This window comes from Nannospalax galili, unplaced genomic scaffold, assembly GCF_000622305.1.
Source record: "Nannospalax galili isolate Female #2095 unplaced genomic scaffold, S.galili_v1.0 scaffold445, whole genome shotgun sequence".
Taxonomy (NCBI): domain Eukaryota; kingdom Metazoa; phylum Chordata; class Mammalia; order Rodentia; family Spalacidae; genus Nannospalax; species Nannospalax galili.
This window is the reverse complement of record NW_008354184.1, coordinates 2,732,693-2,752,140: the sequence shown is the minus strand read 5'-3', so window position 1 is coordinate 2,752,140 and position 19,448 is coordinate 2,732,693. Positions and strand designations below refer to the sequence as shown.

Genomic DNA, 19,448 nt, shown 5'->3' with positions numbered 1-19,448 from the left:
TCGGTGCGCCCCCTGCTGGTAATACCGAGTGGATGGCCACACTCCTGCAGGGTCAGGTCAGGCTGTGCGACCCCTGCTGGCTGAAGGGAGCAGCGCCCAGGTCCAGGTTGTCCAGTTGGGGCCTGTTGCCGGGGTCTCACCACCAGCATCAATGGGAACAACACCCCTTCCTCCAGATTGCCCTTTTATAGTGTAAAGGGCGCTCCCTAGAGTGGGAGGGCATTTACAATCCCTATCCGTGAGCTGAAGCAGAGGGTGGGAGTCTCATCTACTTATAGATTGATTGATTGAACTATTGATCTATTTTAGGGGGTTTTGTTTTGTTTTGTTTGGTTTGGTTGGTTGGGTTGGGTTTGGTTTGGTTTGGTGTTGTGTTGTTTTGTTTTGTTTTGTTTTGTTTTGTTTTGTAGATAGGGTCTCATGCAGCCCAGGCTGGTTTCCAATTCCCTATATGACCAGGCTGACCCTTAACTCCTGATCCTCCTGCCCCCAACTCCCAAGTGCTGGGATTTCAGAAAGGCACCCTCACACTGGGCTCTCTGAAACTAAATCCCTGCTTCTGAGGCAGGCTTGGTGAACATCTGCTGACAATCCCAGGATGCTCTTGTTTCAAGCACAGTGACACCGTTGTTAGAAATACTCAAGCCAGGCTGGAAAGATTGTTCAGTGGTTAACAGCACTTGCTGCTCTTCCAGAGGACCTGAGCTCAGTTCCCAGCACTGCCTGTATCTCTAGATCCAGGGGATCTGACACCTTTTTCTGGCCTCTGTGGACATGCATACATTCACACAGACACATACTGTGCCAGATAGCTGTAGTGTCAACTTGACACACCTGGGTCGAGGGAGACTCAATTGGGGAATTCCTTCTATTGGACTGGCCTGTGGCCATATCTGAGGGGCATCTTCTTGACAAGTGATGTGGGAGGGCCCAGCCCACTGTGGGTGGTGCCACCCCTGGGCAAGTGGGCCTGTGTTGCATAAGAAAGTAGGCTGAGCAGGGGCCAGGGAGCAAGCCAGTAAGCAGCATTCCTCCATGGCCTGTGCTCCAGCTCCTGCTTCCAGATTCCTGCCCTGAGTTCCTACCTTGGACTCCCTGATGAACTGTGACCCAGGAGATGTAAGATTAAATAAACCCTTTCCTCCCCAAGTTGGTACTGGTCAGAGTATTTTGTCACAGGAATGGAGAAACAAACTAAGACACATACGTATAAATAAAAATAATAAAAATAATTTTTTTAAAAAAAGAATTACTCCAGCCTATGGGCCTCTCTAACCTCTCGGAAGATGCTATATCAAGATTCAGCACATAGTAGATGCTCAGTCACAGGAACTGTCATTTACCACCTGTAATAGCTCTGATAAGTACAAGAAACCTCATGGTTCAAATATTGCAGATGGTGTAAAGTGATGTTTGAAGAGGTGCCATGCCTAATGGACCAGGTGTGGTGGTGAATGGGGCGCCGTGGGGCATATTCAAACCGTGGGCTATGAACTCCGAAGCCTGTTGCTAGACAGGAATGGTTCCTGTTGCCAGATGTGCACTCTCTTACCCACTGTGCCCCAGTCTCACCTCAGGTGACCTGAAGAGGTGCGGGCTTACCCTCAGCATCCACACAAGGTGAAGCAGGGGAGCCAGCCCCCAGGGCAGGGGTGGAATTGGATTTGACAGGAGGAAACTTGAAGCTAATTAGAATGTTCTGACATTCGGAACTTGGGGATGAAAAGAGCAGAATGGAAACAAAAAAGTCAGTAGGAATGAATGACATCTTAGTCACAGAGCTGCCAGCAGAGGTGACACGAGCCAATCAGATGCTGGATACTGCTAGGCAGAGGAGAAGGTTCAAAACAGGACAGCCCATGCATGCTCAGGTGAGAACTCCTGGGAGCATCTGGGTCCCTGTAATAGCTCTATCTGGGAACAGAATGACTTGAGAGTCGCTTTAGGTCATGGGGCTTAGCATGCAATGGCAGCCACTCTGCCCTGGAGCCTAGGCTATTTGAGTGGGCCTTTCTCCCTACCTTACCCTCCAACCCCAGCAGCGAGGAGGTGGTAGGCTGGTTCAGTGTTGGCTAATTGCTGCCTAGTGAGGCACCAATCTTGACAGGGTGGCTGGCTGGCTTCACAAAAGCAGGCATTCTCTGGCCTCTGAGGTGATATGGGGAACAATCACTACTAGTCTTTACATGTTAACATCACTATTCCTTGCCTCCTCACAGTCACTGCAAAAGGTGAGTATTGTTAGTCCCATTTTACAGGTGGGGAATGTTGTTACAATTCCTTCCCGGGGGGAGATATAAGCAACATCTTCCCTTCTCCCCCAAGGTCCCAACGACAAACCAAGTGGTGGGTGGTCCCTACCCCAAAAGACCACACTAGAAAGTCTTTACTCCGTATGGATGATGGTCATAGTCACGTAGATGGAGTCCCCTTCCCCTAGTCTTCCCCAGTCTACATATTATAGCCCCTCTCTGAGGCTGTTTACAATTAGGGCAGAATTGTATACAACTGGTTGAGAAGCATAGGTGGGTACTCAGGTGAGGGTCCCATGACCCGCCCCACCCCTCCTTCTATGAGGGATGTTAACAGTCAGCAGGCTGAGCTGTCATGATCTTTTGCAGGTTAGCATACCTGGACTCCTGAAAGTGGCAGTTGTTGAGCTCAAGGGATAGTCCTGTATAACAGGGAGTCAGGTTCAGAGAGGGCAGGTGATTTCCAAGGTCATGCAGCTGGTAAGCCACAAAGCTGGGCCGCTGGTTGGTGTCCTTGCTGGAAGCCTGTGCCCCTGCACCAACACTCTGTCCTGTCTCACTTTCCAGCTGAGTCAGAACAGTGCAGGAGGGACAGCAAGGGACAATGGAGCCAAGGGGCAGTGGAGTCAGGGGGCAGTGGAGCCAGTTGGCATTTAAGGTTTGGTGCCCTCCAGCTTAGCTGTCATCCTGGAAAGTGTCTAAAAAACACTGGGTTGTTTCCCATTATCTTCTTGGGGGAGGGTGGAATAAGTGTGCACAAAACAAGCCAAAAAAAAAACAAACAAAAACCTACGAAGAGTGACAGCCAGTGATTACAGATAAGGCTGCCCGAACTCTGTTTTATTTAACCATCTCAAACCTACCTTCCCTGAACCAAGCCCTCTTGGAAGACAGGCTACAATCCTGGCGTAGTTGGTGCTCAGCAAACCCAATGACACATGAGGGTCAGTGGGACGGAGGGGTTAAGGTCCCTTCCACAGCTGGGTAAAGATTTCCAACACATTCTGCTCTTCCACCCAAACAGGCCAGACAAAAGTCCAGACGTGGAATGTGTTGGCTACTCTTGACTCTGTTTAGGGGAGCTTGGATCTTGCTACCTGGTTCTAAGCTGTGTCCTTCATCAGTGAGTGTCACTTTAGATGGGTTGTGGGTTGGATATGAAATGCCCACCCCCCAACTCATGTGTAGAAGATTCAGTTCTATTGCAGGGGGTGATTAGCACAAGGGTACTAATTTCATCAATGAATTAACCCATTGATGAGTTTACAGCTGAATGGGTATTTGAGAGTCAGGCCTAGTTAGAAGAAATGGGTCACTGTGGATATGATTCATTCTCTCTCTCTCTCTCTCTCTCTCTCTCTCTCTCTCTCTCTCTCTCTCCCTCCCTCCCTCCCTCCCTCCCTCCTTCCTGACTGCCCTGAGGTAAGCAGCTTTCCTCCCCTTGGCTTTTCTGCTATGATGCTCTGCCTTGTTCCAGGCTCAAGAGCCTATGTAAAAGCTGGAGCTGTAACTCAGTGGCACCCGTGCTTGCCTAAGGCTCTAGGTCAATCCCCAGTACTGCCCCGGCATGGCCCCCAAAGGGAAACTAAAAGCAATGAAACCAGCAAACCACAGGACCATGAGCAAAATAACAAAATTTTTTTCTTCCTCTTGGTGGTTTCATCATAATAACGCAATATCAACTAACAGATGGGAGAATTTTAGATGTCTATTGAGCGGGTTCTGTGTCCAGTGAGGTGGAGACTCTGAGAGGAGGAGGGGAATTGAGGCGGGACTTCTTCCTTACTTGAGGTCCAAGGTGTTGGTCCAGCCTTCATTTGACACCTCCAGGATTAGAGCCAAAAGGAGACATTGCCCCTCTTCTGGGTGTAGACTGGCCTGCTTGGACCAGCTGTGTGGACTGTGGTCTCCTCATATGTGATGCGACCTTAAGAAGGCCACTGGAGGGGTGTTATGGGATCCTTAGAGACAATAGGATGGAATGATTATTAGCTGAGGTTTCTGAGTCAATGAACCAAGCTTTGAGGCTGACTCTGCTCTCCATAACATCCTCTTAAACCAACTAGGAAGAATCCTGGTCTCTGAGACTGGCCTTATCAACTGTAAGATGGGCATGGGGAAGGAGGATCAATATCTAGGAGTCCTAGATTGATGACAACCAACAGATGGGCACCACTCAAACCAGGAAAAACCCTCAGTGTGCAGCGGCCTCTGTACTGGTGGCCGTTGCCTTCTTGTTGTGACAGAATATGCCTGGGATATGATCTTGAGGATACCGGGGATGGTAATCTCTTCCTTGTGGTTGCCTGCGGCCAGGCACTTACAACAGAGCCCTCTCCGGAGAATACAACAAACAGAAGTATAGCCTGAAGGGAGAAGACCTGGTCTCTGTCCTTCCAGGGTTTTTTCTACTCATCTCTCCTGATGGTTAGTTTTGTCAGTTTTACACAACCTAGAATCACCCTAATCCCAATGAAGGATTGTCTAGTCAGGTTAACCTGACATGTCTGGGGAAGATTGTCTTGATTATATTTACTGATATGGGAAGACCCAGCCCTCTGTAGGTGGCACCATTCTTTGAGCCTGCTTCTACTGCCAGGCTGCCCCCAGTGGGCTCAGTCTGCCTCTTCCCCCTCCACACTGAGACCTCCCCAACTTCTCAGCCTACCAAGCCAGATGGCAAAGTCAGTTCTTTTGACTTTGATATAGTGTCCTCTCAACTCTGCCTCGCTAGACATCTTTCCCAGGGATCCCCGACAACCTCAGGACACAAGAAAAAGACTCTAGTGTGGAAATGTACATGTCACTGATAGCTGTGTGCATCTGTGATCCCTTCTGTGCACTGGGTATAGTGACACCAGCCTGATAAAGTTGCTGAGAGCTTAAGTCAGTAATATGTCTATATAGCACCCCCACACACACAGTCCTCAGCCAGCCCTAAGTCCAACTATTCATCTTCAAACAATTTCTGGGGGGAAGAGGCAGCAACCCACCTTCATCCCTGTGTGCCTCACCTCAGCGAAAAATCAAATACTCTATTGGTGCAGCTCAGCGACTTAGCATGTCAGAGGCACGTTCCACTGCTGGGGTCTGCACAAGGAGAACAGGGAGATGGCTATTTTAGGGATCACTGTTTTCCTAGTGCCCTAGAACCTAAAAGGCTACTTGGAGAAACCTAGCGTGCAACCTACTTCCAAGAAATGAGGAGCCTTGGGCGGGCGGGACAAATTGCACCAACACCAGCCAGCCCCGCCCCAGCCTCAGCCTCAGCCCCAGCTCCAGCCCCAAGCCCTGGCTCTGGCGCTGGGACTACAGCTCCCGGCATGCCTCGCGCCTGGTACCCGCCTGCAGCGCGCGCTGAGCGGAGGATGCAGACGCCGAGGTCGGCGATGAGGATGGAGGCCGGGGAGGCAGCGCCGCCGGCGGGGGCGGGTAGCCACGCCGGGGGCGCCTGGGGCAAGTGGGTGCGGCTGAACGTGGGGGGCACGGTGTTCCTGACCACCCGGCAGACGCTGTGTCGGGAGCAGAAGTCCTTCCTCAGCCGCCTGTGTCAAGGCGAAGAGCTGCAATCGGACCGGGTGAGCCAATGGGCGGCGGGGTCCCGGCCGCCTGCTCCGAGTTCCGGGCCAGTCCGGCTCGCGCGTCCGTCGGCTTGGGGACCTCGGCGGCCTTCCTTTCCGGAGAGCCTGAGGCGGGGAGCCCTGGCAGGAGGAGGGGGAGGAAATGGAGCTGAGAGGGAGCGCTGTGCCCATTGCCGTGGCAACGGGACAACGCAGGCCGCGGCCATTTGGAGCCTTGGAGCGCTGCCCTGGATCGGGGACGCTCCCCTACTATGAGGCCGCGGGGAGGGACGGGTGTGCTTGGGCCTGCCCTGCTGTCCGGGCTGACTCCCGCGCTGGGACAGACAGGAGGTGATGCGGCCAGTTCTCCCGGCCTTTGGGGTGCGGTACAGAAGGCCTTGGTATAGAAGGCCTGGGTGCTTTGGAGCCCGGCTTAATGTGGGAAGACCCCTGGTCCAAAAGGTATCATTTGTGGGCTCACCCAGCTCTTCTTCCACCTGGGGTCGAGGGCTGCGGGAGTATGGTGGGGAGAGCGTCCCTCACAGACTTCGGCGGCCTCCTCGTCTGAAAGGACTCTGGAGATAGCCGCTAAGGTTCCCTGGTCCCCATTCTGTGACCTGCCCAATGCTGTGTCCTTGGGCAAGTCCCCAGCCTCTTGATGTTCCAGCATTCTCTGCTGGGTTTTACTGATGCCACCCTGAGCATCCAATCAGAGCAACTCCTTTGGAAACTTGCAAACATCTGGTGGATGGTGGGGTTGGCTCTGGGGGGCAACCTCCAAAGAGGGAAAATCCCTGAGCCCTTCTGAGCTGGGGACCACTGAGACCTCCTGTCACACTGCATGCTCACAGTTATCCCTTAATTATGAGGAAGAAGAGAGAGACTCCAAGAGTTTAGGCGATAGGCCCAAGGTCACACAGCCTAGAAAAGGCAAAGGCAGAATTTGAACCCAGGACCTTGTTGCTCTACCCCGCCACCCTCCCTCTCTCCCTGCCAGCAGACCTTTCGAAGTATGCAGTGAGTTGAGCTTATGTTTGGGGCCGGGCTGGGAGAGGCTTACACACCTCTCACTGCCTGTGGTCATCTCCTCCACAGGATGAGACGGGGGCCTACCTCATTGACCGTGACCCCACCTACTTCGGGCCCATCTTGAACTTCCTCCGCCATGGCAAGCTGGTGCTGGACAAGGACATGGCTGAGGAGGGTGAGTTGGTTCAGTGGGCTGGCCCATGGCCTAGCTCTGCTCTCTGCAGCCTGGCAGAGCCTTCCAGGGGAGGCCCAAAGCTATTTCTCCCCAAATATCTGCTTTCTCCTATATTGTCTGCCTCTTGCCATCCCAGGGTGGGATTCTGTTCCCAGGGTCTCTGCCAAGGTGACAGGCCTGACCTATCACTGAGTGCTATTAGGGAAGTGATGGTGAAACAGGAAGAGGATGAAGGAAGCTGAAGCCACTGTGGCTGTGAGGAGGCCTGAGGCCTCTGCTGCCAGCGGGAATGTTCTTTCACTCTGGCCTCCTGGGAAGCCAGGTGTGGCCTGTAATGCCCCAAGGCTGGAGGAGGGAAGAGCCAGAGCCTTCTCTCTCTGCCCTATCCAGTGTCTCCCAAGCACAGGCTTGCCATCAGCCTTTGGACTGAGGGAGTGGCTCTTCCCCAAAGCTGGCAGCCTCCGCAGCTCAGTGGTGGTTGTTGGAGGAGGCAGGCTTTGGCCCCTTCCGGACTTGCAGATGCCCACATCCAGGGAAGCAGGGTTGAGAATGGGTCAGGGGCAGGGACTACATTCAGTCCCAAATCAACTATTCTATGGACACTGAGTGTGGCTCTGCATCAGCTTGATCTAGTCAAACCAGCTTGGACATGCCAGTCTTCTCTGTATGTCCACTGTTGTTAACAAAATGGGCATGATGACCCACACTGAAACTGTAGATGACATGGGTCCTTTGTGCTTGGGGTATCTCACACAGCCCTGGCTCTAAGCTATTGTATTCTCTGGCTGACCCCAGTGGGGTACAGTGACCTAGATGTAGGGGAGGTTTTCATGCTCAGAGCTGACGTAGATAGATAGTTGCCTGGCAGTCCTAGGGGAACAGACAGTGTGGGTAGGGCCTGGACTCAGGCACAGATCCCTCAGGGACGGGAGGCTCACATCCCAGTTGCATCACAGGCAACACCTGTTTACAGGTTCTGGCTTCTCATAGCCCTTCAGACAGGGTGAGGGAGCATCTGGAGGAACCAGGCCCAGGAACTAGGCTTACTAGCTCTGTGACAGTGAAAATGTTAGTTAACCTTTCTGGGCCACCAGACTCCTATCCGAGGAGTCCCTCACCAAGCAGTAGGGAAGGTACACGTACAGAGTTCCTCTCATGGACCCAGGTACCTGGCCCTGAGGTGCACAGTGTGGGGTGACATGTCTGTCACCTGTCTTTACCAGGCACTGGGAGATTTCTGTCACTCAAGCAGTGATCCTTCCTGACTATCCCCTCTGGCATGTCCTGGGAAAGTAACGGGGTCACAGTGGAGAACATTGCTGTAATGAGGTACCAGAGACTGGGGCCCTATAACAACAGCAGATGCTGATTCCTCCCAGCTCGCAGGGGTGTGTCTAGCAGTTTTCTTCCATGTTGCAAACTGCCCACTTTTTGTATGCTGTTCAGACACTGGCTGTTGGTCTCTTCTTGTTAGGGCTCTCGTGACCTCTCTAGCCTTTATCCCCCCATCACACTGGCATGTTTCAAAAGATGAATTTTTGAGGGGACATGCACACAGTCTATGGTGAGTCCTGTCTGTAGAAAGTCCAGCAGCCCCCTTGCCCTGCAGAAGCTTCTGGCAGTCCAGACAGCTGGGAACTTGTCCCACTTCACCAAATAGGAGTGAGGATGCCTCACTTGATCTCTTAGATAAATGTATCTGATGGACCCACAAGAACTTTACAAACTGTTAAGTGGTAGCTGAGGATGCACAAAAGCTATTTACTTCTGGTAAGGAATCTGGGGCTCCAAAGGCTGAGGTGCTTGCATTTGCCCAGAAGCTTACAGGCCATGTGATCTTGGACAAGCTGCTTCTCTGTCAGAGCCTGAGTTTCCCCAGTTGTTCAGCGGACATGAAGAAAGTACCCACATCTAATGCCGTAAAGATGTGATGTTCCCGGCACATGCCTGCTGCTCAACATGTGCTCAGTAAGTGGAGGAATGCAGCGGAGTGGCCAGGCCCTCCCTGCGGTATTCCGGGGCACAGTCTCAATGAGCCCTCTTACTGGATGCCCAGAACAGACCCAGGATGTGGACCAGCAGGTAGCCCTGGGTCACTGTGCTCAGCACAACAGAGGAGACAGGTCTGGCTGAGGGGTGATATACCAGCCCCTCATGTGAGGGGCTAAGGAGGAAATGTTCCCTTTTGCTTTAGTTAAGCAGAGACTCGGATAGCCTAAGCTGACCTCAAACTTGCCATATGTAGCCAAGGATGGCCTTGTACTTTTGATCTTCTTGCCTCTACCTCCTAAGAGCTAGGATTACTGGCGTATACCATCACTCAAGGTTTATTCACTGCTGGGGATCAAACCCAGGGCTTTGTGCATGCTAGCCAAACACTAACCAGCAGAGCCACATCCCTAGAGCTTAGCCCCTGAGCTCATGGACTTTTTCCCAGCATGTAACCAGAGCAAGACGTGGGTTCGGGGACAAAGGAGAATGGGGCGCAGAGACAGTAAAAGTGACTAAGCTGCTCTGTGTCCCAGGGGTTCTGGAGGAAGCTGAGTTCTACAACATCGGCCCACTGATCCGTATCATCAAAGATCGAATGGAGGAGAAAGACTACACAGTGACCCAGGTTTGGAGAGAGGGAGCAGGGCCAACAGAAGGAGGGGCAGGGGATGGAGAGGAGATGGGAAAGCTAAACATCCTGACAGGGGAGGCCTCCTGGGCTCCAGGCTGCCCAGCATGGGCCCCAGCTGGAGATGCACAGCTGGGATTCTGTCTCTGCTTTGACACCTGCTATATGACCTATGACCCCTCGTGCCCCTCTTTGGTTTCCTCCTGTAGAATATAGAAATGCTCAGAGTTGTCCTCCCATCTCTTGCTCACAGTGAGTGGCAGTGGCGGCACAGGGCCCCCAGGATGAGTAAATGTCTGTTTCAGGGTGTTAGGTAGTCCCCCAAGGGGTACACATGAGCTCTTCAGGCTTCAGAGCTCAGATTCCCAGGCCTCAAGGACCAGTCTGCAGGAACAGATGGCCTCAGTCTCCACCTACCTGGGGGCCATAGCTGGGAGACAGGGTGAGGCATTGCCTTCTAGTAACTGAAACTGAAGAGATTAAGGCCCGACTTGATTGGTAACCCAGAATGTCCCTCTGAGTCCTGCCCTGCTTCCCTCTTGTATCACCCAAGTTCCACATACGGCTCTGCCACCCTTGAGCTGGGTGACCTTGGACAAGTAACCGAACCTCTCTGAGATCTCAGTATAAAGCTCTATAATGCATAGGGGTCTTGAGAGTAGTGAGCCATGCATAGGGAGCACCTAGAACTTAGGTGCTCAGAGCATGACTCTCTCCTCCCTCTAGGTATACGATTGGGGAGGGGGCAGGTAGATACCTGGTGCCTTCAGAGATGCCCTCCATGTAATTCTTGTACCCACAGGTGCCCCCCAAACATGTGTACCGTGTGCTGCAGTGCCAGGAAGAGGAACTCACACAGATGGTCTCCACCATGTCTGATGGCTGGCGCTTTGAGCAGGTGAGCTGGGCACAAGGAGCACCCAAGGGCCTGTATCTGGACCTTTCAGCATCCTACCAGAACATGCCCTTCCTTCCTGCAGCCTCAGCCTCTGGTCATCCCCACCCTCCCCCAGCCCTAACCTGGTGAGGAATCTGGGGCTCCAAAGGCTCCCTAACCTGGGGCCTTCTTGAATGGAGCTAAGCAAGACTGGAGAATCCCATCCCTACCAGGCACAGATGGACTTTGAAGGAGCAAGGCACCCTTGCCACTGGGTATCCTGGTCGCTGGAGGACTGCATAGCAGCCAGTCTCTGGTCCTCAGGTACAGCTCAGGCATAGGAGACCAGAGCCACAGACTGCGTGGAATCCCTGCCATACCTCTGGTAGCATTTTCCTGGGCTCATGACAGACACGCACCGTGATAAGCATCATCCCTTTGCAGGAAGCCCCAGGCAGTGCCTTCCCAGGAGTTACTTGTAGTGACTTGCAGTGCCTCTAGGCCATAGGCAGTTGGCCAGTGGGAGACTGTTAAGCAGCTTTGTCCTCATGATGCAGTGTGCTCTGTCTCTCAGGTTTCTAGAGGACTTAGCCCCTGAAGTGAGTCAAGGTCAGGTCTTCCCTGAGAGCAGTAGAGTTCAATTAGTCTGCAGTGGCCCCTCACCTCCCTGAAGGCAGAGAAAGGTAAGTCTGGACCCCCAGAATAGCATGGGGAAGCCAGCCAACCAGCAGGGAGCAGAAGCGGGCATCCCCTCCAGCTCCGCTCTGTCACTGTTCCCACTGCAGCAGGCTGGTCCTCTCTGCGCCTTTGCCTCCTGGGTGTGGGTTTAGGATACCTCCTTACAGGGCCTTTGTGAAAGGAGAAGGGTATAAGGAAAGGCCCTGGGCTTGGCTAGGACTCCTCATTAGCACCTGTGTCATTCCAACTATTAGAATAGCCACAGCTGTACTTGGGAGGTGGAGGCAGAGTTCAGGGTCATGCTCAGCCATGTAGCAAGTTTGAGGCTGGCGTGGGCCACACGACGCCTTGTCTCAAAGCAAAACAAAACAAAAAACCCTAGACATGCTGTGTCTTAAGTGTATAAGACCCTGGGGAGGATGTGAAGGCTCTCGGGCTTTGGTCTCTAGCCCACCTCTTCCAGCTACAGGACCTCCAGCAGACCACTGTCTCTCTTGGCCTCTGCTGCCTCTGCCTGCTTACTTGGACCTCAGGAGCTCAAAGGCCCGTCCCATGCAGTGATGTTGTAGTCAGAAGGGCCGTATGGGTTTGGTGCCTCTCAGGGCCCCAGGATGAAGGAAGCCACGCTGAGCGCCCGTGAGGCAGTTGTGCAGTTGCTCGGGTTCCCAGAGGCTGAGCCAGCAGGTCATGGGCCACCAGCCTGGGTCCTACAGCCTCAGGACTGGGCTGCCTCTTCTGAGAATGAAGGGACTATTCTACCCTTCCAGCTTTACCCTACAAACTAGTCCTGGGGCTGCTACAGCCACATCTGGACTGGGAACAGCCTGGCCACCATAGGCCTCTGCCTGCTCTCTGGAAGTGACATCTGGTTGTGGGATGAGGTGGAGGATGTTATTGTCCCCTCCTCTGGAGTCAAGTCTAGCCAAGCCAGGAGAGGTGTGGATGGGGACCAAAGATACTGACTTCCTGTGTTCTGTGCCTCTGGAAGACCAGGAGCGTCCTGGCCAGCCCCCATGAACAGAGCTGGGTGGACACATGGATGGCTGTCTGTGTCTCCCCTGTCCCCTCCCTCACCCTTCGTCCCTGTTCTCTTGGTGTCTTACCCTCAGCTAGTGAACATCGGCTCCTCCTACAACTATGGCAGTGAGGATCAGGCCGAGTTCCTGTGTGTGGTGTCCAAGGAGCTCCACAGCTCCCCACATGGCCTAAGCTCTGAGTCCAGCCGTAAGTCCAAGGTGAGTCCTGGACCTGTGTGAAGATGGCACCCTCCCCATCCCCATCCCGCTGCTTCCTCCTCCCTCCTGCTCTACCTGCATAACACCCATGGTCATGGTCACAGCCAGTGTCATCCATCCCATGTCACCACAGTCCAGTCAGCCCACCGGTGGCCCAGGCTTGAGAACAGTGAGGCACATCCTGAGGGAACAGGCAGGGTGTGCTCAGTGCCTCTTGAATGGAGGCACATGGCAGCATTATGGTACAAGACTGAGCACACAACTAGAGCTCAGCGTGGCATGCTGCTCCGTGTGACGTTTGACAAGTCTCTCTTAGCACCTTTGCTGTGTCTCTATGAAGGGGGAAGGGGGCCACAAACTCTGTTGATTCAAGCTTTGAACTCCTAGGTTCCTAAATGGCTGGTTTATTCCCCAGAGACTGGTGACTGTCCCCATTCAGCCTAGGTCAGGCCTTTCGGGTGCTCTGTCTGAAGGATATGGGCTCTAGCCTAGGCAGCAGCCTTCCAAGGGCACAGCCGGAAGCCAGCCTGTGATGAGGGAGTAAGTGTGGCCCTGTCCCCTCTGACAAAATACTGGCCTGCCCAGTAGGCATGAGCCAGTCTGAGAAGGAGGAAGTTTGTTCCTTCAGGGACTTGTGCCTATGTACTAGAGTCCTAGGAACTCTGGCTTCCCATGCCCCCAACTCCTGCTGTGATTCCTGTGCCCCCGTCCATACCAGTGGCTGGCTCTGCCCTGTAAGAGTGCGGGGTGCCCTGCTGCTCTGCCTCCCCATGTCACCTCCTTGGGTCCAGGATGCCAGACGCTGTTGCTGGCATCTAGATCGGGTTGGTGACCACTCGGGATCATCCTTGACTGTCTGCTCCGGATCTTTCCTCCAAAGTAAGGCCTTCCCAGGAGCCCGATGGCTCCTTTTCTAGCCTTAGCCACAGCTTGGCTCTGTAACAGCAGCCTGGTTGGTCTCAGCATTCCTGTGAAGATGCCGCAGCTGTTTTCACTGCAGTCCTCCCTCCCCCAAGGCCCCTTTCATCCTGCCTGCCCCTCTGTCCTGAGGTCGGGGGTCCCTGTGGACAGCCGCCCGCAGCCCAGCCCCCTTGTCAGTGTGTCCACTCTCTCTTCCCTGGTCGGCGGCGGGTGCGCAGAGTGCCGAGGAGCAACTGGAGGAGCAGCGGCGGCAGGAGGTGGAGGAGGTGGAGGTGGCCCAGGTGCAGGTGGAGGCGGATGCCCAGGAGAAAGGTGCAGCCCGCCCCCAAGAGGACGATTGCTAATGAAAACCCGGGCCTCCCGCCCTCTCCCTGCTGGAGCAGCTGCAGCCTGGGACTGTGGGGGCGGGCCACCAGGGTTAGCTCAGCGCCTGGCACCGCGCCCATAACCATCCCTCTCTCACTTTCTCTTGCAGCCCTGTCATCTCAGGATCCCGCTAACCTTTTCTCCCTCCCACCACCGCCTCCTCCTCCGCTTCCTGCTGGAGGTCCTGCTTCATCTTCATCCACCTCCTCTTCCTCCTGGATCTCATCTGCACCCTGCCTCTTCCCTCTCTGCCCCTGCCCAGGTTTCCTCTCCGCCTGCTCCCGCCTCCACCCTGGGGCTGCCCTGGTCCCAGTCTCCCATGCCCTCTCCCCGGGCCCCCTGGCCCTGTATCCCCAAGCATCCTGCCTGCCGCCTCCTGTGCCCCTTCCAGCCCCTTCCGCCTCCTGGCCTGGGGAGGAGGGGCGTGGTCGCACCTGCTCTGTGCCCTCCAGCCCAGCAGGGCAGCTCTGAGGCTGGCTTTGGCCACAGGCCCCATGGTTCCCGCTTGCCTCCTCACATTTCCTCCTTGCAGGTCCCCATCCGCACCCTCCCAGACCCGAGCCTGAGCTTGCTGTGAGAGCTCCTCGGCCCCGCGCCCGCCCCCAGAGCTGCCGTCCCTGGTTTGTAGCCTGGCAGAGCTGGAGGGAGGGGCGGAAGCAAGGAGGGTGCTCATCTCTTGTACTTGGACTTGAGCCGAGCTTTCGGCTGATTTTCTCCACCCACCAAAGTCTCATCCTATCTGGGCCTTGGGGTGAGGACCCAAGGACAGAGGTGGGGACTCTCCTACCTGCCGGCCTATGGCGTGGGTGCTGAAGCCAGGCTGGGGAGGGGAGGACTGCGGTGCCTCATGCCTCCACCTCATCCTGCATGTCCAGGAGTTTATGTGACACTGCATGTGGCACTGTGTCCCCTACTTCCATGGGGTGGGGAGGCCAGGCCACATGTGGCATCCCTTGGCTGACGAGGAGTCTGCCAGAGCCCATGAAGGAGGCAGAAAAGCCCCGACAGGTGACCGCAGCCCCTGGTCAGCCCTACATACCTGCGTGTGGCCTTGGGCAATTCCCTGCCACAGTTTGATTCTAAAATGGGAAGGGAGAGCGGCTCCCTGTGACCTGTTTTGCCTGGGATAGCTGTGATCTGCCATCCCCAGCCCTGCCCCACCCTGGTTTAGAGTCTTGACAGAATCTGGCTTCCCCAGACTGCCTTCACCAGCCCAAAACTGGCAGCTGCTCCCCTCCCCGGTTCTGACACCACTTCCTCTGGGCCTCAGCCCCACTTCTCTTCAGAGCCAGCCTGGGACTCACATGCCTTTCTCTCTCCCTCTCTCCCTCCCTCCCTCCCCCTCCTTCCCACTGTCTCTTCCCAACTCTCCTGCCCTGGCATCACCCCTTCCTCACCACCCCCTCCCCCGGTTTTCTGACCCCCTTCTCCTCTTCCTTCTGTTCTTTCCTCCCTCTTATTTTCTAGCTATTACAAGCCAGAGGCACCCGGATGTGAGCCCCCAGATCACCTCCAGGGACTTGGGGTTCCGATCTGAAATCCTTTATTTTTGTACTACGGGGTGGGCCCCTGGCCGGAGGAGGAAGACCTGCCCTTTCCCCTGTCACTGCTGCCTGCACCTGCTGGGCTGGGACTCACTCCTGCCTCCAGGCCCAGGCCTGGGGCCCACTGGGACCGCAAAAGGCCTGAGATGGGCCCTGGGGTCCCCAGGCAGAGTCACCTGCCCACAGCCAAAGTGTGGCACTGTCCACCCTTACCTCTCAGGCCCCTTTGTCCCCTCGCCTGGGTCCCCCTGCTGCATGGCAGATACACTCCCTCCCCCCAACCCAGTCATGTCACCTCCTTGAGCCTCAGTCTCCTTGTTGACCCCATAGGGTCACCCCTCCACACACCTACCTCACAGGGTTGTTGTGAGGGTGCAAGGAGGAATGAGGGTGCCTGGAAGCCCTTGCATGGCTGGGGCTGCCGGCCTTCATCTTCTCGGGGAAGTCTATAGCCCTCAAGTGGGGCACTGTGTCTTCGGGTATTGGTTGGTGGGGGCAGTGTGGGAATTTAGCCCTGCAGGAAGGAAGGCGTCACCTTGGCTTCCCTGCCACCATTCATCTGGCTATGGCGAGCCCTGGCTATAGACAGTGGGGCTGCCCAGGAACTTGTGACGGGGAAGGGGAGTCCACTCTCTGCCCGAAGCTGGGTCAGGTGTGACAGGGACTCAGCTGCCCTTCCTGTGTCTTGACCCCCTGGGATGGGCACACATCTGTCAGCTGTGTTCCACAACACCGTGAATAAACCTGAACCAACAGCCTGGCCTGGCTGACTTCCTTTTTCTGCACCACTTGGGGGAACAGGGCCCAAACTCAGGTGAGGTGGGCCCACGCAAAGAGATGAGGCTTTTTCCTGAACCCGAGGTCCTCTCCCTTTTGTCATTTTTCCACATGCTGCGGGAAGAGATTGGAGTGTGACTGAGTCCTCTGCCCAGCAGCCCTGTGTATCCTGAACCCCAGGATACCCCTCCATTTCTGTTCCCCTTCTCTGAGAACCTGGGCCCTCAGCTTCTCTTTCCTGCTGGCTGCACCAGGCCTTCAAGCTTCCCCACATTTGGTAGTGATCCCTAAGGCTCACCTGACCCAAGGAACCCTCCTGCCTGTTTCCCAGTCAGGAGAACGTCACCACATCCCTGAGGACATGCAGTCCCTGAAGGCGAGCTCACTTTTCCAATCCAGCGTTGCAGGAGTTGTCGGAGGTTATATGTAGTCCTCCCTCCCTATTTGGGATGAATAAAGTAAGTGGGACCCAAGAATATACATTTTACCAGAGCCTTCTAAGTGATTCAGGGAGTAGGACTACCACATGACCCCATCCTGCCCTACCCACAAGTGCCAGAGGTTCCCCTCCTGCCTGGCCCTTTCTCATCTTGGCAGAACCCAGTGGCTCCTACTGCTCCCTGGTCACTTCACCCTCCTTTCTATTTAGGCTTTGGGAGCTATCTGCACTTGACCCCCATTACCACGGCCTCCACCCCTGTTCCCTAAATCCTCCAGCCCATCCCAATTGCCTCCTCCTTCCAGCCACCCCCCACCTTCTCCATCCTAACTCCCAGCTTTCTCAGAGGCCTCCTAACCGGCCTCCCTGCCTCCAACTCCCTGAACATGGTGCAGATGCTGGTTGTAGAATATGAAGCCTGCTGCGGTCCAGTCCGTACCTTGCAGGGTCAGATTCTTAGCTGCTTCTTGGGTCCATCTTGCTTCCCTGAAGCCCTCCCCCTCAGCCTCTACTCTGGTTGCACCTGGCTTGCTAGGCCTGTGTGTACCCTATTCTCTGGGGCTCTGTTCCCTTTGTCTTTGTTCTTCAGAATGCCTTTCCCTGTCTTGGCCACATTTGAACCCCAGTTCAAGGGCCACCTCTGGGCAGCCCCCCTGAACATGCGTCCCACTGCCCCCCTTATATGGGCTGTCATCCCCACATTGCTGAAATCAGGAGCCACAATCTCCTCTCCAACCCTGGCCTCAGCCTCTGTTGGCTGCACCCAGCTTACTGGTCCCTAGGCCAGTATGGTACCCAGTCATAGCAAAAACTCACATGCATATGGCTCAGAGTGCAAAGGGAGCATTTGTCTTGCTGGAGGGTCAAGAGCAGATGGTCCACATTAGGCTCTGCCCAACCCTACCCCCTCTCGTAGCCTCAGCTTCCTCTTCACATTCCAGAAGAAGGTCATCACGTCACCCCTGACTCTGACCTGAGAATTCCCAACCCACAACCATCCTGGGGTTTCCCACCAGGTCCTGAGCAGTGTCCCCAGAGGATGCAGTGTCCCCCGCTGCTCCCCATGGTGGCCTCTGGACATGTGCTGAGCAAGCTGAGCAGGCAGCAGTTCAGTAAAGGGCATGAGGCTGGTGTGGGACCACTCAGATGCCAGCATCAGGGCTTGGTCAAGCACTTTATTCACAGAACAGATGATGGGGCCTCTATTAAATGGCGGGGAGGACCCAGGTAGCAAGCAGAGCTGCAGCTGGGGCCACCCATGCTTTGGCTTACAATGGCCCACTTGGCAATCTCCAGGCCTCTGAGGGTCCTCCCTGATAGAGGCACCTTCCTTCCACTGTCCAAGGTACACGGGGATCTCACAGGCTGGATGGAGTCCGCTCTTTGGAGCCAGTTTCCTTCAGGTGGGTTCTGCGTGCGGAAGGGATCTCACTTTCCTACAGAGACCTGGGAGCCAGCATCAATGTCGCTGACATACCCACCCCAAAACAGCAGAAGGAAGGGAGAGAGAGAACCAAGAGGACAAAGAGTTGGAGGTGAAGGCCAGCTGAGCTTGACCACTAGCCCTCAGGAGATGTCCTGACCACCAGCTGACATCCCTTCTCTGTGCTGCACTGGGGTAGACATCAGGGATCAAGGTTAGGGGACAAGGTGCCACCTGATGCCTCTGTGGGGCCACTTGCCCCAGAATACTTATGTTCCAGCCAGGTGGGTACCCTGGGCTTCGGTTGGAGGCCAATCCAGCTCTGCAGGGCAGCCCTTCAGGTCAGCACCTGCTGGATCCAGTTGATCACACCTGTGATGCGAGTGTAGACACCGAAGAAGTTGGGCCGGCCACAGCCCAGACCCCAGCTCACCAACCCTGCCAGGAACCAGCGGCCACTGGGCTCCTTGCAAACCAGTGGACCTCCAGAGTCACCCTGACAGAGGAATGGAAAGACAGAGTGCATCAGGGTGAAGGCCTCCCTTCAGTCCTCCCTGATTTGTGACCTCAAGCCCAAAGCCTCACAGTGTCAAGAAGCAAAGCCTAAGACCTCCCATCACAGGGGTCACACCCCATAGGAGTCACCTGGCAGGCATCCTTCTTGCCCTTGCGGTATCCAGCACAAAGCATGCGTGGGGTCACCTGGTAGCTGTAAGCCTCATTGCACAGGTCCTGCGGGACCAGCCGCACGTCCACCTTCTGTAGGGTGCTGCTAGTGGGGCCTGACGGGAGGGCAGCAGTGAGACTGAGGGACCAAGAACCTCGCTGCCTCCATAGCCCTTCCTTCCCTTGCAGGAACCCCTCCCCCTGCCTCCCTGTCACTGCATTGACCCCTTTGCATGTCTCATGACAAAACCCCAAAGCCTGTTAAAACATACTCCCTCCTGCCTCCTCAAGTGCCTCCAGGCTTGGGTGGGCTCCCCCCTGTTCTGTTGTAGCCCCTGGGGGATGCTTCTAAACATGCAACAGCCCCTCCCTCTTAACTCCTGAGTGATAGTAGCCATCTGTCCAGTCCTGGGCCAGACATCAGAGTTTTGAAGCTTCTCAGGTGGTTCTAAGATGCATGTGGGGAGAACTTCTTGCCCAAGATCCCTATGGTGGCCCGTAAGGCTCATTTGTCTTCTAGGATACCCCAGACCCTAGCTAGCTGCTGGTGAGGCCCTCAGGTCTTCCTGTCTGACACCTGTTCCTCCACCCAGAATGCCTGTCTCCTGGGGCGCTGCTCAGTACTCATCCCAGCGTAAACTGCTCTCCTCCTTAAACCTTCCTGGCCATGCTGAGCAGGAGCCTTCTAGGCTGTTCAACATCCCTGACTGTGGTAGCTCTTAGCATGGTCTGCCTTTCCCAAGAATGTCTCATGTTCATCCCCTTTCTCTGTCTTGATGATTGGCACACAGTAGGCACTCATGCATGTGTTGTTGGATATAGTAGGTGCTGGTATTGCTGAGTGAACAAGTGACCCTTGAGTTGCCACTGTCATCATTTTGGACAA

The 19,448-nt window shown here is 55.1% G+C and overlaps 2 protein-coding genes across 13 annotated transcripts in view; one reads left to right on the top strand and one right to left on the bottom strand.

Moving 5' to 3' along the window:
• Window positions 1–5,540: 5,540 nt before the first annotated feature.
• Window positions 5,541–16,017, top strand: Kctd17 (potassium channel tetramerization domain containing 17). 11 transcript variants are annotated; one of them, XM_008851324.2, is made up of 9 exons: window positions 5,541–5,830; window positions 6,908–7,016; window positions 9,542–9,633; window positions 10,439–10,534; window positions 12,301–12,426; window positions 13,566–13,659; window positions 13,823–13,894; window positions 14,246–14,333; window positions 15,181–16,017. In XM_008851324.2, the coding sequence occupies exons 1-9, from the start codon at window positions 5,576–5,578 to the stop codon at window positions 15,248–15,250; spliced, it is 1,002 nt and encodes a 333-aa protein (XP_008849546.1). In that variant the 5' UTR covers window positions 5,541–5,575; the 3' UTR covers window positions 15,251–16,017. The 11 variants fall into 11 exon arrangements, with proteins under 11 accessions (XP_008849546.1, XP_029410947.1, XP_029410946.1 ...); XM_029555087.1 differs by lacking the exon at window positions 13,823–13,894; XM_029555086.1 differs by lacking the exon at window positions 13,823–13,894 and having other exon boundaries at window positions 13,548–13,659.
• Window positions 16,018–17,628: 1,611 nt separating this feature from the next.
• Window positions 17,629–19,448, bottom strand: part of Tmprss6 (transmembrane serine protease 6) — a 34,791-nt gene continuing 32,971 nt past the window's right edge. For both annotated transcript variants that reach the window (XM_029555103.1, XM_008851321.3), the window contains 2 exons: window positions 18,542–18,678; window positions 17,629–18,392 (listed from right to left, as the gene is read on the bottom strand). In XM_029555103.1, coding sequence (XP_029410963.1) covers window positions 18,234–18,392; window positions 18,542–18,678 — 296 coding nt within the window. In that variant the 3' untranslated portion in view covers window positions 17,629–18,233. The remainder of the gene's footprint in view (window positions 18,393–18,541; window positions 18,679–19,448) is intronic.

Coding starts and splice junctions, on each gene's coding strand:
- Kctd17 (XM_008851327.2), top strand. CDS start 5,576: ATGCCTCGCGCCTGGTACCCGCCTGCAGCGCGCGCTGAGCGGAGGATG. Junction 5,831..6,907: donor AAGAGCTGCAATCGGACCGG/GTGAGCCAATGG, acceptor TCTCCTCCACAG/GATGAGACGGGGGCCTACCT. Junction 10,535..12,300: donor ATGGCTGGCGCTTTGAGCAG/GTGAGCTGGGCA, acceptor TCTTACCCTCAG/CTAGTGAACATCGGCTCCTC.